Source organism: Lepisosteus platostomus, chromosome 25, assembly GCF_059453375.1.
Source record: "Lepisosteus platostomus isolate fLepPlt1 chromosome 25, fLepPlt1.hap1, whole genome shotgun sequence".
Taxonomy (NCBI): domain Eukaryota; kingdom Metazoa; phylum Chordata; class Actinopteri; order Semionotiformes; family Lepisosteidae; genus Lepisosteus; species Lepisosteus platostomus.
Window position 1 is genome coordinate 15,699,306 of NC_142635.1, and position 15,886 is coordinate 15,715,191.

The 15,886-nt window shown below is 40.1% G+C and overlaps 1 protein-coding gene across 4 annotated transcripts in view; it reads left to right on the forward strand.

Moving 5' to 3' along the window:
* The window catches only part of grik4 (glutamate receptor, ionotropic, kainate 4), a 307,117-nt gene that overhangs the window by 197,459 nt on the left and 93,772 nt on the right, over positions 1-15,886 (forward strand). For all 4 annotated transcript variants that reach the window (XM_088619597.1, XM_088619595.1, XM_088619594.1 and 1 more), the window contains one exon: positions 11,126-11,291. In XM_088619597.1, coding sequence (XP_088475723.1) covers positions 11,126-11,291 — 166 coding nt within the window. The remainder of the gene's footprint in view (positions 1-11,125; positions 11,292-15,886) is intronic.

Genomic DNA, 15,886 nt, shown 5'->3' on the forward strand with positions numbered 1-15,886 from the left:
CCAGCGTGTTGTAAAGAAAGATGTTTGTTAATGCAGTTCAGGCATTTGTTTTTAAGAAAAAGAGAAAAGGAGCAGTATTCCACAACCTTTGGAATTGCACAACATTTGTCCAACTATAAAGCCCACAGAATACAGTAGGTAATAAATAGTAACACTGTTATTGTTCTGATAACTGATTTTCTTTGTAACATTCTGAAAATTAAATCTATTTAGTAAGTCCGTAATCATAATGTTTGATATAACTATAACTTAGCTGAATACAGTATAAGGCAGTGCTGTAAATTCCATTTGAAAGCAGGACAATGTAGTGAAGGACAATGAGCATGGTAAAGGCTAAAGAAGAATTCTTAAGCAATGCTATTGCATGGTATCTGCACAAATACCTCAACCACGGAGTCTGTATCCCCAGTATTTGTATTCAGTTGCATGCCAGAAAAAGGATGAGAAGCACCTGGTTGAATGTCTTGAATGTCCTGTACTGTCCCAAATAATTTATCTCTACAAGTTACTGCATGCATGTGGTTTCAATTCACTGCATAGAGTAACTGGATTGAAAATTATTCACTTGATTCTAAAAAAAAAAGGATTGACGTTGATCAGACTCTCCATACCATGGTGCATTTGAATAATCTTTTTCTAATTTTGCTCTTCTAATTTACATTTAATTAGCAATCTCGTCATCTCGTGCACATGTCTATATAGATAGATATATAGAGGATATAGAATACCCTACTTCAGGATACCTCCAGATTTTTTGTAGAGTTATAATGTAGGTATTTTTCATTACAGATCCATATTTTTTTTTTAAAACAGAATGGTCCATCAACAGTGCTTGGCACTTTACTTCCTGAAAAGGATTTCTGATGTTTTATTAAACAGGGGTTCTGTCCTGCTTGTACACTGGGAGTAAACTAACAGACTTAAAATTTAATTATTGTGGGGGTTACCAGATGGCTTTATTTTTATAAGGGCCTTGTGGGATATTCCAGACTTACAGGTAGAATTTATCATATTGCTTTAAACTATACAGCAGATGTAGAAAGGCTGTGCTAGATTTAATTTCAAGTTTAGACCACAATTTAAAATTGAAAGATGTATATAGTGACCTGATAATATTTTGAGATGTAATGAGCTAAGCCCCAGAATATTACATTTTCAACAGAAAATATAAACCATCTCTAACACAGTGCATCTTAAAAAATATAGTATTCATAACTAAAATAATGTATTATTGATGTTGTAGATTTTAATGAGGACACAAGGAGCTTGTCTCTAGCTAATGTCTCCAAGTCCTTGGCTGCTATGGCTGTCTTCAACAGCACTGGAGAAGTAAATACTGTATGTTAGGCAGAGGCAATACAATCCCGCTGCTCTAGTTTATTCAAAACCTTCAATCCTGTAGAACTGAGAACAGGAGGCTTTTTTTACACAGAGGCTGGGGGGGCGGGGGAGTCTAGAACAAGCTGCTCAGCTATGTTGTCAACAAACCAAATATCCTGTCTGCTTTAAAGAAACAGCTGAAAACATCCTCCAATCCATTAGAATTCTGCCCTTTTCTGTCTTCTTGTAAGCTAGTCATCCATTGACTAAAAGCACAGAAAGCATTTTCAGCAAACGGCTTTGACCCTGAAATGGTTCATACGTCCATGTAAGTGAAACGCCCACTTTTTATTGTTGCCCTTAATTCAGAGTAGCTGCCCTCAGATAACACTGTCAGTGATGCCAGAAGGGCTAGGGGGGACACAGAGTCCTGATTGCTACTGATGACTGGAACATTCCCTTCTCATCTCTCCGCAACCAGTTAAGGACTTATCAGGCCCAGAACAGTGAAAGTGGGCTCACTGTCACACTGTACAGTATATCACACTGCAGTGGATAAGAGCCCTGCAAGACTGGGCAACACTGCCATTAACTACCTGAAAATGGCACTGTCTTACTGACAGTTTTCCAAGCAATTTACCTAGATTTGATCCGCACATTCCACAGCAAGGTCTACAGCCTGGCTGTGGTCATGTGAACATCATCTTCAGAACTTCTTTCTTTCCTGCTTCTTGCTGAAAGGAATCTTAAAAGTTTAAAGATGTCAAACAGACTGTATTGTATACGTTTATTACTAAAACGTATTTTAGAAAAGTTTTTTCAGCCAAAGACCATTTGGTGGTGGTGAAGCTAGGGCAGATTAAACACTGAGGAAATGCTTAAATTTGGAAGTCATGCATTTAGTACACCACTTGTAGTTTTAGAGTTGTTAAAATGACAGGTAAGCTGACAGCAAAGACTCTTTTTCTGTACTGTAATTCTTGCTATTCTTTTGAAATTATTTTGAGTAATACTGCTGCTGCCCACCATACAGCCAGTTACCTTGAGGATTAAACAGTTTTTATAATGTGATCCTAGTTTTAGGTGAGCAGTCGGCATCCTACTGTAACGTTGTGCAAAACCCATCAATATAATATGAAGCTTGATGATTGAATTAGTAAGCAGTTAATTTAATTTATTTTAATGAACACCTTGAAAGGGAACAAGCTATTGGTATTGTTTTTTGCGTACAGTACAGTGTACAGTAATTATGTAACTATGTAATTATGTAACTAACATAAGGGCAAACAAAATTAACATCACTATTTGTTCCTAACAGCACATGTCCACATAAGTAGAAATATGTTAATTATAATTAAATATTAATTCATTTACTTAAAATAAATTAATACATTTACATTAATTTAATATAAATTAGAAGAACATTCAAACGCAGAATATGGGGCTGAAGGTGAAAGCTCTGTTTTTACAGCTGTGGTCTGTAAACAAGCCTTGCTAGTTGAGTTGAGGAAGCAGTTATTTTTATAAGGGCCTTGTGGGATATTCCAGACTTACAGGTAGAATTTATCATATTGCTTTAAACTATACAGCAGATGTAGAAAGGCTGTGCTAGATTTAATTTCAAGTTTAGACCACAATTTAAAATTGAAAGATGTATATAGTGACCTGATAATATTTTGAGATGTAATGAGCTAAGCCCCAGAATATTACATTTTCAACAGAAAATATAAACCATCTCTAACACAGTGCATCTTAAAAAATATAGTATTCATAACTAAAATAATGTATTATTGATGTTGTAGATTTTAATGAGGACACAAGGAGCTTGTCTCTAGCTAATGTCTCCAAGTCCTTGGCTGCTATGGCTGTCTTCAACAGCACTGGAGAAGTAAATACTGTATGTTAGGCAGAGGCAATACAATCCCGCTGCTCTAGTTTATTCAAAACCTTCAATCCTGTAGAACTGAGAACAGGAGGCTTTTTTTACACAGAGGCTGGGGGGGCGGGGGAGTCTAGAACAAGCTGCTCAGCTATGTTGTCAACAAACCAAATATCCTGTCTGCTTTAAAGAAACAGCTGAAAACATCCTCCAATCCATTAGAATTCTGCCCTTTTCTGTCTTCTTGTAAGCTAGTCATCCATTGACTAAAAGCACAGAAAGCATTTTCAGCAAACGGCTTTGACCCTGAAATGGTTCATACGTCCATGTAAGTGAAACGCCCACTTTTTATTGTTGCCCTTAATTCAGAGTAGCTGCCCTCAGATAACACTGTCAGTGATGCCAGAAGGGCTAGGGGGGACACAGAGTCCTGATTGCTACTGATGACTGGAACATTCCCTTCTCATCTCTCCGCAACCAGTTAAGGACTTATCAGGCCCAGAACAGTGAAAGTGGGCTCACTGTCACACTGTACAGTATATCACACTGCAGTGGATAAGAGCCCTGCAAGACTGGGCAACACTGCCATTAACTACCTGAAAATGGCACTGTCTTACTGACAGTTTTCCAAGCAATTTACCTAGATTTGATCCGCACATTCCACAGCAAGGTCTACAGCCTGGCTGTGGTCATGTGAACATCATCTTCAGAACTTCTTTCTTTCCTGCTTCTTGCTGAAAGGAATCTTAAAAGTTTAAAGATGTCAAACAGACTGTATTGTATACGTTTATTACTAAAACGTATTTTAGAAAAGTTTTTTCAGCCAAAGACCATTTGGTGGTGGTGAAGCTAGGGCAGATTAAACACTGAGGAAATGCTTAAATTTGGAAGTCATGCATTTAGTACACCACTTGTAGTTTTAGAGTTGTTAAAATGACAGGTAAGCTGACAGCAAAGACTCTTTTTCTGTACTGTAATTCTTGCTATTCTTTTGAAATTATTTTGAGTAATACTGCTGCTGCCCACCATACAGCCAGTTACCTTGAGGATTAAACAGTTTTTATAATGTGATCCTAGTTTTAGGTGAGCAGTCGGCATCCTACTGTAACGTTGTGCAAAACCCATCAATATAATATGAAGCTTGATGATTGAATTAGTAAGCAGTTAATTTAATTTATTTTAATGAACACCTTGAAAGGGAACAAGCTATTGGTATTGTTTTTTGCGTACAGTACAGTGTACAGTAATTATGTAACTATGTAATTATGTAACTAACATAAGGGCAAACAAAATTAACATCACTATTTGTTCCTAACAGCACATGTCCACATAAGTAGAAATATGTTAATTATAATTAAATATTAATTCATTTACTTAAAATAAATTAATACATTTACATTAATTTAATATAAATTAGAAGAACATTCAAACGCAGAATATGGGGCTGAAGGTGAAAGCTCTGTTTTTACAGCTGTGGTCTGTAAACAAGCCTTGCTAGTTGAGTTGAGGAAGCAGTTACTGGGAGTGAGGGGGGAGTGGCGTACTCTGAAGTAGTAAAAGCCTGTAAGCACCTGTGAATAGTGATTATCATTTTCCATCCAAGACAAATCTTTGCAAAGCTCACCATTCATTATTATTACACTGGCAGGACCCCCGCTGTCTCCTGTCAGCTCCAGAGACAGATGGACCTTGTCCACTACCCACAGAACGCGAATCAGGCCCATCAATTCATAGGGTAATGGAGCTCGGCATATAGCCTGTCTCTTTTACATGACAAATTTCAGATCTTTCTTTGTTATTGAAACGTCATGTTACTTGAGTTATTATTCAGAATTGCTCTATTGTTCTCTTCAGAGCACTGTGCTTTTGAATAGCGCTTTTTCCCCTGAGCCCCCCCGCGCATGGGATCAGTCTGTGGCTTTACATGGGCTTCTGGTCCCAGCCTTGGAATTCCAGAGAGCTGAGGTAACTGCACCGCAGTCTGTTTTGTATTGTGAGGCTATTTTCCTCAACATTCTTGCTTTAGATTGCGTGCTCCTGCAGAGAATTACTGTATATATCAGTCATCATTTTAAAAATATAGTTCAGGTGGGTTGCTGCGTCAGCACGCGTAGGCTGCAAAGGAACAAGTAATAGGTTTATTCCATGCTGAAAAGAGAAGAAAGAGAACATGTTTCGGCTGTGGAGCCTTCTTCAGGTGTCTTCAGGTGTCACACCTGAAGAAGGCTCCACGGCCGAAACGTTGTTCATTTTAAAAAGATTTCCATTTCCAGCACACCCAGCCCAGGATTTGAAGTAAATATTCATCTCCATTTCCTTGCATACATGTATAACAAGTTTTCCAGAATCATAGTTTAATCTTCACAGTCAGAGGTCAAAAATAATGTATAATTTTGTTGCTCTGAAAATAAGTATGTTTGACAGACTTCTCATTTTTTGGGGGAAAAGAGAGAGAAAGGAGGAACCGAAAAGTTGAAAAAGTCTTTGAGGGTGATAGCAGCTTTGACTAAAACAAGGTGACTCACACATAACAAAGTGGCTCTTAAATTCAGTTTTGGCTGTGACTCATATTACTCTGAATGAGTCTCTGTCATGCTAGAGACCTTGTGAACTTGTCTCAGAATTCTGTACATCACATTCTTTGTTGCGGAGGCTTTCAGTAACTTTCTTTAGTTGCTCTCTTACTGAGACAGTCTCGCTGACAGGCAGATTCCTCCTCGTCAGAGGAGCTGCTAACATAACAACACTGCTTTAAATTAACCCACTGAAAATCCAAGAGCTGAAACAGTGGAAAGAAAAATGAGAGTGGAGACTGAAGTCTGTTCCGCTGAAGAGCACGCTGCTCTCCTGCACTGCGAAGCAGTAGTGGAATGGACATGAGAGACAAGAGACAATGAAAATGACCAAGGCATTGACTGTGGGTAAGGGAAAGTAGTACCCTGACAGGCTGAAGGCACTGACAAAGTCATCCCAGACAGCTTCTTCAGAATCAGCAGGGAAACAGACCACAGGAGTGATACAAGTGAAACTGTATTTTTCAAGTGAGACTTGAAAAAGTTGGAAACTACTGGGAAGCGATTTTAAAAACAAATAAATGAACAAGCTGCTCAGCCATGTTGGTGAAGCTGATACCCTATCTTTCAAGAAACAGTTGTATCATACACTCAGGACAGAAGTCTCTACTTTTTCCAAAGAGTTGTGGGAGTATGTAACAAGCTTCCCAGCACCAACTAACTACCAAACAGGCCTCTGTTCATTGGTTATTGTTCCTAAGATGTTTAAAGTTTGTCTGCTTCAGGGGTCCTAGGCAGGACAAGACTGGCGAGAATGTATGTTTTTTGCCATTGTCATGACAGGTTTCCTGTAATACTTTGCCATTTGTAAATCTTATCAAACAAGCACCCTGAGCCTGCAGTTTGCATGTCATTTACTCTTGTTGTCAGAATGTGCACGCCATGATTTCAGTCATTAGAGCATGCAGACAAAAATCATCACATTTCCCATTTCATGTCATACAGAGGCAGTTGTGTTTATGGAGACCATTTACATTTTAATGCCTCTGTAGACAATTGGCTATCCATTTGCTGTGTTGCAGTTGTGTGAGTGTTAGTTCTACAAGGGTAAATGTCAAAGTGTCTTATTGCTTACTGATGAAACCAATGATGGGTTTACACAAATATGCATTTTACCATCATTTGAGTTATGTGCATGCAAATATACTGAATGTAGTTTTTATTGTTACAGACTATGCAACAGTGTTGCAAAGAATCACTGAGACAATCAGTGTGAGAAACATTGCTTTTAAATTTAGGCGTTAGTAATCCTACAAGATGCAAGCCACTTTACAGTGCTAGAATCCAGTGTGTACTTTATATATTATCAACACCCTATAATGTGATGAGAGCAACAGTGATTAAATCATTTAAGTGGAGAAGTGAGGGTAACAGGAAAAATTAGTTCCCAGCTCAGCAGTGTTCCCTGAGATGTTGAGATACAGTATGTCTTTGTTTTAATGGAAATGGAAAACAGTCTAACACTTACAGTATATCTGGTCTCACGTGGCAACATGTCAAGCATGGTGTGTGTGGGGGTAGCTAAGAACAGTACCTGCAGCAAACGAAGGCTAAAACTGAAAAGGAAATTATAGGATTGTAGGATTAAAATTCAAAACGTGTCAAATCCTCTGATACTCTGATACCAGTTTGTCTGTATAGGTAGTTTAATATTTCATACTTCCTAAGCGGTCATTTAAAAAACAGTCTACAGATCCATCATCTCTAGCATCACCCTGACATGTTTTTTTCTGCCAAGTCTTGTTGTCTCTCTTCACGCAAAGAGGAAGGCACGACACATGGATCTGGGAACAGCAATCTGAGATGCAAATTATGTAAGTGTAATGCAGCCATGTGCACAGATCAATAAAAGCAGAGAGTTTATTGGGATAAAGGGTCTCATTGGGGTCTCGCCGATGTCCTGCACATTTCCTTCAGGACTAATCGATCTCCCTGTCACCACAGTACATTGCTCTTACTCGGAGACTCGGAGACTCGTGCTGTTGAGAGTCACAACTTTGCCCCCTGTGTCAAGATTCAATAATGGAGACCCTATTAGTGGTGTTTGACTGGGGCAGCATCAAGTACACCCTTTGTGTAGCCTCTTCCAAGACGCCCTGATATGAGCCTTCCACTGCAGACGTCGGAAGACATTATGTGAGCTAGTAGTTTTAAAAAGAAAATTGGAACTGACCCAGCAGCAGCTGCGTCTTTGCTGAGAATAAAAACGAGCACTCCCATTAATCTGCAAAGCAGTTTGCAAACCTTTTGTCGGTATATACTTATTCTTCGCCCCCCCCCAGAACCCAACAATGTACTTTGCTGAGTTGCTGAGGGTTGATGAGATGGACAGCGAGCTCTAGTTGGAAGAGTTAATTCTTTTGCCAGTTCTTTTTGATAGCACCTCTCCTTATTGTTTCCACAGCAACAGACTGTCAGGTTATTAAGCGCAACACAAACATGTTTTAGATAATGGGCCTGTGGAGACGGAAGAGATCCTAAAGGTGGCTGGCTCAGGCATTGATTATCCAAAAACAACTACAGAACTTGGACAAGGAGCAGTTCATATCAAATAATTTTATCTTTAATTTACCTTTCATTTGTTACTGATGCCATTGTGTATGCTCAGTATGGGATTTCAGCCACCAGCAGTAATTAGATTGTTGTTCACCCTGCTGACTAGCAATGCCGTTACAATGAAAACAGTCTTGAAGTCTTCCCACAGATGACAGTGGAGATGTGGCATGGAAACGTGCTGGTGCTGAGAGATTCAGGCTCAGGCCGGCACAGCGCTGACACGCTCCCTGACTCTGAGCTCTGTTTCCACAGCCTGCTTTTTGCAGAATCTGCCAGCATGGCACATAGCAGTCCAGGCTGAAGTGACTCACCAGCAATGTTTCCTCTAATTTTAGTGACCTGTGTGTGCAAAAATGTCAAGTGACAAAAACTTGTGTGCACTAAATTGAGTGTATGTAAAATTGTAAACCTGTATTTTTTTTGTTAATATAGTCATTCTCATAGCTACTAAAAACTGTATTTATTTTTTCTCTCTCCTGTCTTAAGCATTTGCCCATTCTGTGTAAACCTTATCCAGACTAATGTGCCTTCCATCCAGTTAAAAGCTTTTAATTCTTATCAGCATATCCAAATGACACTCTCGTAAGCGGTTTCTAATATTTGTTTTTGAGTGAATTCATTAAGATGAGACTCCATTCACAGTCAACACTGGGTCCTAGAAAAGTTCGCCCAATATCCATCAGCTTTGAAAGGTCGCAAAACTGTTCATTGTGAAGTGCAAATGTCACCATATCAGCAAAGTTTGTAATTAGTTTGTATTTAATTTTTCACCCACAGCAAATTTAAAGTAATTGTACTGTTTAACTATGATGGTATTTTCAGCTTAAAAGTCTGGGTATTTTGAGCATGAAGCATTAACATGCTCAGTGCCATAGGTGAAGTCACACTCAGCTATTGCAGAACAATCAAAGGCTGACCGTTCTTGTACTTCATCTGCAGTAAACCTTTCTTGCAAATGAACACAAAGGAGGTTGATAAAAGTTAACGGAGAACTGATACCCACTGCAATGTTTTCTTAACCCTTAACTTTGTCACTCCTCGAAACATTATCACAAAGATACTGCTTTCTTAACTTGCTCAGTCTGCCACATGCAAAATGAAGTGCATCAAGCAGGTCAAGATTGTGGTTCGCACAAAACTGCTTGATTGATAAAATAATAGAAGCATCACTTGCCTGCAGCTGCACTATTTCCACCAAAACAAGTTTTATACACAATAGAATGTTAGGCCTAAATCTGAAGTACAGTATGAGGCATTTGTTGACAGATATATCTTTGCTTTCATCAACTGTTAACTTCTGCTAAAATCTGCTGAAGCTATTTCCTCAATCATTTCTTTTGAACAATGCTATTGATAATGTCCAAAAATTCAAACGTGTAATTTTTGCTTCGCCAACTATGGGGAATTTTAGCGTACTTTGCCATACGTTCATTGATGTCTTGAACTGAGAGCAAAGAGTTATTCATTTTAATGGCTAAGAGAACACTGTCAATAAGCACCTTAATCTCTGGGTTTGAACGTTTTCGTTCTCGTTCATCTGGATTTCACGCAGCAGCCCTGGAGCTGGTAGTGAAGGATTTTGGTGTCTGAGTTTTTGTACACCGTTGACCTGAGATTTGCTTGTGAGATGGCGCTTTAAAAAGTCCAATTTCCAAACGTCATCCCGCCTCTTTCCACTAGCAAATTATCCTGGAGCGTTCACATCACGACAATACAAACATACAACACCGCTTTTTGAATCAAACAAATATTTCTCACAACGTAACACGGTATGCCGTAACTTTTCGGAGTAGCGATTTCAACCATTTCGCCAAGTCATTCCACTTTAAATGAACTTGCAGGAGGCCTTAATGGCCTTCACCTCTTTCGACAAAGTGAGTCAATATTTTTTATCTTTTTAATAAAATAAACTTTTAAGTGAGTAATGCAAATTTGAAAAAAATGAGTCTACGTTTCTACGGTATCGACGTTCAACGACGCACGCTGTGTAAACCGGAAAAGGATGTTTGTCGTGAAGCATAAAGCTCACACAAACCGGGACAGCGATTCACGAAACCCAGTCCTAGAGACCAAGTGTCGAGCGAGCGTGAGCGGTGAGGTACAAGACTACAAGAGCATAGATATCAATTTTCACAGCCAAGTTGGGCCTCTCGCAGCCAGTCTCATGTGGTCCATTTAGCATTTTTCAATTGACGGCCGTGTTTGTTTATCATCATTATTTTTTTGGAATTTAATTTGTGGTGCACGGTTCAATTTCCTATGTGCGCTGATTTTATCAGTTGTGTGCGCGCCTATAAGCGCGCAGCTTAGAGGGAACACAGCTCACAGGAGAGAAATAACATGTGCACCCTAATAGCAAGACAGGATCTCCGATTCAGTCGCACAGCCCAGCTCATTTCTTTATTGAGGAAAAGGAACCATGGTCCCCGAGTGTTCTCGTCGTGCATGTGCTAAAGAGGCACCAACAAAGCATCATGGAGTTATTTGAACACAATTAAAACCTAATTTATGGGGAAATTGTATTATGATCATGGATAACTAACTACAGTTCTTTGTTTCATGGAGAGAATGTTTCTGATGAAGGGAGTGTTTTTAAACAGAGTGAAGCCAGTTATTTTGTTTTGCCTTCTGAAGAAAGGTTAGCAGTAACTTTGAAATATTCAAGCCTAGCCTGTTGTTGAGTGTCAGTTTCTGTTTCTTTGCTGTGTTGTAAAGTGCAAAGCTAAGAGTACTGCCAGAGCCATCCAGATTCCAGAATTAATCATTGCTACATTTCTCTCAACATATACCATTCTAGGTGCCCTATGTGAAGGTCGCCCCAGAGGACATCCTGAAGGTGCAGTTTCCACGATTCACCACCCTGAACCTCCGCCCCACCAACACTGACATCAGCCTGGCCGTGGCCGGCCTCCTCAACTTCTTCAACAGCACCACCTCCTGCCTCATCTGTGCCAAGGCCGAGTGTAAGCCACCTCTCCTTCTCTAGAAATCAACTGTCAATCCAATAAACTGGCTGGAAACTTTAGGGCAGCAGTGAACAAAATCCGCCTGCTGGAAGACTCTTCAGAAACCTGCAAGGGGTTAATTTCCATTATTTCCTCTGCTTCTCACCTTTAGAAGCTGTAACGGCAAGGAATCCCTGAATGGTCACATAGCAATTTAAGGAAAAACTGTCTCTTAAGCACAGTGCTGCTCCCCAACCTCTCCCCATGATCATAATAAACTTTATTTCTCCTTTCTGAGCTTTTCTGCATTTTCTGCACTGTGAACCCCATTTTGGATTGTGTGTTTACCCCTTCATAGAACATTTATATATGACCATGCACTGCACACACAAGCCACAGTGTGCGAAAGTTGAAGGGCAAGATTTTCTTCCCATTTGTTCCTGTGCCTCATCCCTTACCAAGTCTTATAAAAGGAATTAAAGAGTGAGTTTTGTGCTGGTGTTTTGAAGGTGCCCTCAAGTTTTGAAGTGGCATGCATGAAAAGGCTAAGGATAGCATACACCTTGCATAGCACAATGAAAATTGCAAAGCATCTGTTGGGGTTTTCTTGTGATTTGGCAGTTGATATAAAAGGGAAGTTATGTTGTTAATTTTTTCATTTGTCAGGCAGGATTAAAGCTATCGAGACAAGCTTTATTCACAAGGGTATCCTTGCATGATGATCAGGAAACAGCAGCCATTCCAAATCATTAGAGCACAAGACTACTGTAAGAACCACAGATGTGTGAAGGCTGCTTTTCACACTTGCTCTTTTGCCCGTTTCTAGCTATCCAGTCCCGTAGTGACAGCTTCAGGAACATGACAGGAAGGGCAGTTTGTTTTAGGTGCTGCATGATAGATACAGTATGTCTTCTGTTTTCAGGGTTTTCTCCCACTTTCCACATCAGACTCAGTGTCTAAACTAGCCAACATCTCAGACTGTTTTCGAAACAGTATATCAGAGGAGTGATGCAGGTACCTTGTTATCCCTATTTGGGGTATAATATTCCCTGACCTCTGTTTATTACAGAGTGCAGATTCTGTAGGTGATATCATGTTCATCTTCCTTGTAAGACAGAAAAAATGAACTAGTGTTCATTTCAACACTGCATTGCTACAAATTATATAAATGTTATTCATATGTTTTTCATTCACTCATTTAGTGCAAGAGTATTGTACAAATCCAATACAGAACAAAATATTCAAGCCATTGGACTTCATATTAAATGTTATTAGTGCAATTGTGAATGCTAGTCTAGCTCATTTTCCTGTGTTCAATCTGCTGGGTGCAGGATTGCTGGCTTTCTTCTGCTCCTATTTTCTCTTTAGTTCATTTCGTCTGACCTCTGCTCTTCTACACATTTCCTAATGGAAATTGGCTCTGCTGGAGGGTATAATCTTGGAGCTATAGCTGAAATGGAATAAAAAATAAACTCATTCTTTTCTTCCCGGTCTGCATTGTTTCTGATATGGTGCTACTGTATCTCTGTTGTTTAGCTCTCTTTCTCTGATTTACTCCTTCACTCTTCTTATTCTGCACTGTTCCTTCATTACACACATGTAACCTTTTATGGTACTTTTCATTCAACTTTAAATGTAAAGTCCCAAGCAGTGCTTAATAAGAACATTCAAGGTTCATTTTTGTATGAGAAATAAAATATGAAAAAAAACACATAAAACTAAAGAAGAGGACTAGAAATGTAGGTTTGACCAGTTAACTAAATCTTTATACAAGTTCAGGGAGAGTGTACTGGGCTTCAGAGGGAGACAAGTTCACAGTCTCCTCCATTCCTCTTCATCTTAATGGCTGGAATTCCTTTTCTTTTACAAGTGAGATGACCCCCCCTGGTGCTGGCCAAGTCCTTTAATCAGCTTGCATCCTTGAAATGCAAAGTGGATTTCAGTAGCTCCCTTTTTACTGAACTTGGATTCAGTACTTGTACTTGTCCATCAGAACTTGGATGAACGTGGTAAAGGCCATTGAAGGGTGAGTCAGAAGTTCTGTATATAATAGGTCAAAGCTCTCCTACTTGGTGGAACGAGCCAGGAAGCTGCTTCATGACAAGTAAAGGAGGAAGGGATGTGGTGCAGTGAGTGGACACTTGGAACAGCCAGTCTGTTGCCCATGTTTACACTTACTCTGCTTAAGTTTGTCCTGAAACTCTTATGTTTTCTGTAGCACAGTTGTGGTTTAATGGTTTTTAAAAGGTTGACTTGTAATCAGTGTGAATAAGATGCACATTCGGCACTGTGTGTACATCATGGTTCCGTGCTATAACACAATAACATGTGACAAAGTCCAAGGGGGGTGAATACTTTTGCAAGGCCCTGTATATGCATGTACAGTACCTGTGTGTGCTAGCCTTGCGGCGCGAGAGCTAACGAACTAGTGAAATGTGTAATAGTCTGTCCACAGAGGAACGGAAGGGCAGCTGCACTGTAAGCAGGACTCAGTGTGGTAGATAAGCCAGGTGCCCCTTGGGGCGGGTGTGCAGAACTCACTCTGAAGCTCCTCGTCCTTTACCGAGAAGGTTGTTTCCTCCCCATCCTGGGGGAAGGTCTTTGTTAGTTGACGCCGTGAGCGATTTGGCGCATCACTCACCCGGAGTGCGCGAGCCAGTGTAGCGTCGCTGTCTGGACTCCACTGGCAGAATCAAGGCAGCTCTCCCTCTCCTCTCCCTCTCCCTGAGCAGCCGCTCCAGGGGGTGTCAGGAAATGACACGGGTTGTAGTGATTTCCCTGCTGCGTGACCCCCCCAGCACCATGCAATCAAATGCTGAGAAGCATCCCTCTGCCTCTTTCCTTGCAATACGAGGGGCTGGCGGGAGCCTGCTGTTCTCATTGGGCTCATTAATCATCCTCACATACGACAGCCTAATAGAGCGTGACCGATTCATGAATATTTCTCAACCTTGCTTCCCGGTATAGACTGAGAAGGTAGGGTTGGCGGGGGCATGGTAGTTTATCTGAAAGGACAGCCATTTATCTTGCTGTTTTTTAACTCATTCAGTGTGCATCTAAGAAACTTTCTGCAGGGCCTCTTCTAATCCAGTAGGATACCTGTATAGAATCTAATATACACCTACAGTACTTGCCATCAACTTCCCACCTTAAATGGAGGACTGTCAGAATACTACAGTGCATTACTGTGAGCGTTATGTTTTAGTGTTACTGTAGCTTTTAGTGTGGAGCTTCCAATTGCCACATCCACCTTACAGGCCGTGCCCTCTCTCACTACTTAGCCCTTCTCCATCAGGCAGCCCAACAGCTTTAACAGGACTGAAATGAGCATGGAGATGCGGTCGACACACTGCAGTCTGCTCTGTAATACAAAACTAGAAACACTAATTTACCATTGCAGCAGCCCTGCAATTTACTGCGACTTGAAGTTCTCACATTGCATGTGCTGACTGCTGGTCGCGGTTTGGTGTGCAGTATTTCTTTAACTGCAGAAACAGCTCCTGCTTTTCCCATCTCCTGCTAGGTTTGTCCTCGTAGACTTTCACAGTCAATTCATTTTTGTTTTTGTTGTAGTTTTTAGTTTCAAATAGAGTGAACTTTATTTTTTTATTAAAAAGCTTTGAAATTTGCCACTCAAACACAGTGCCACTGTGTGTTTACAGCTATATAAGCAGACAGAAATGAGGGCTAATGTGCAGGGAAACCAAATCTCTTGACTGCTCTTTTCTTTTTTCTCTATTTTTAATTTAGCTTTTTCTTCTGACTCGGTGTGTAAATTTGATGCGAGATAAGCAGTATAATGGGATTTGTATGTCTGGTCTGGGGAGAGAAAAAAGAAAAAAGTCTGTTTTTTTTAATGAGAACAAAAGAGTGGAGACGGACCAAGCAGCTCGACAGCCACAATGAAAAATGAAGAGCCCCCTTTCAGCAGGAAATTATGAAAAAAAGATTGTTTAAAATGCCCATGTCTCCGTCTTCTCACATTAATGAGCACAAATGACATACTAATCTGTTTATAAAGGATGTATAGAAGGCTGACTCTTCAGCTCTCAATAGTTCTATTTTTGCATCCTTGCTGCTCTGGCAGTGTGTGCATGTTTTCAGAGAGTGAATGACGATGCTGGAGAATGAGAGATTATTACTGAGCTCTTGAAGGACACATCTGCCAAGGAACTGGTGCCTCTGGATATAAGAGTAGGGCTTGTATTACTGTGTGAGAAATCCACCATCCAGACCCACCTCCGTTTAAACAAATCTAAAAAACAAGTCATATTGTATAAGCTGCTATGAAGAGAAGCACTCTATTTTGTTTTTTTAGTACATACAGTAGATTGAATCCCAGTTTGAATTGCTTATGCCTTATCAGCACGGGCTCTGAGCACAGGTTGTATGATATGTAGTTCAATGCTAATCAATGTTCTTGCATATTACATTGTCAAAAGTGGATAGATCAATTTAATATACTGTATGTGTTGTAATTGTCTTGGGAGGCAATTAAAAAGGCAGATAGTCTGCTAACTTTACTGGCAGGGTTAACGAGCATGAGAGTGTAATAGCTGAACTCAAACTAACGATTTATTATTTTACATACTGTGTGTGTGTGTAGAACTGTG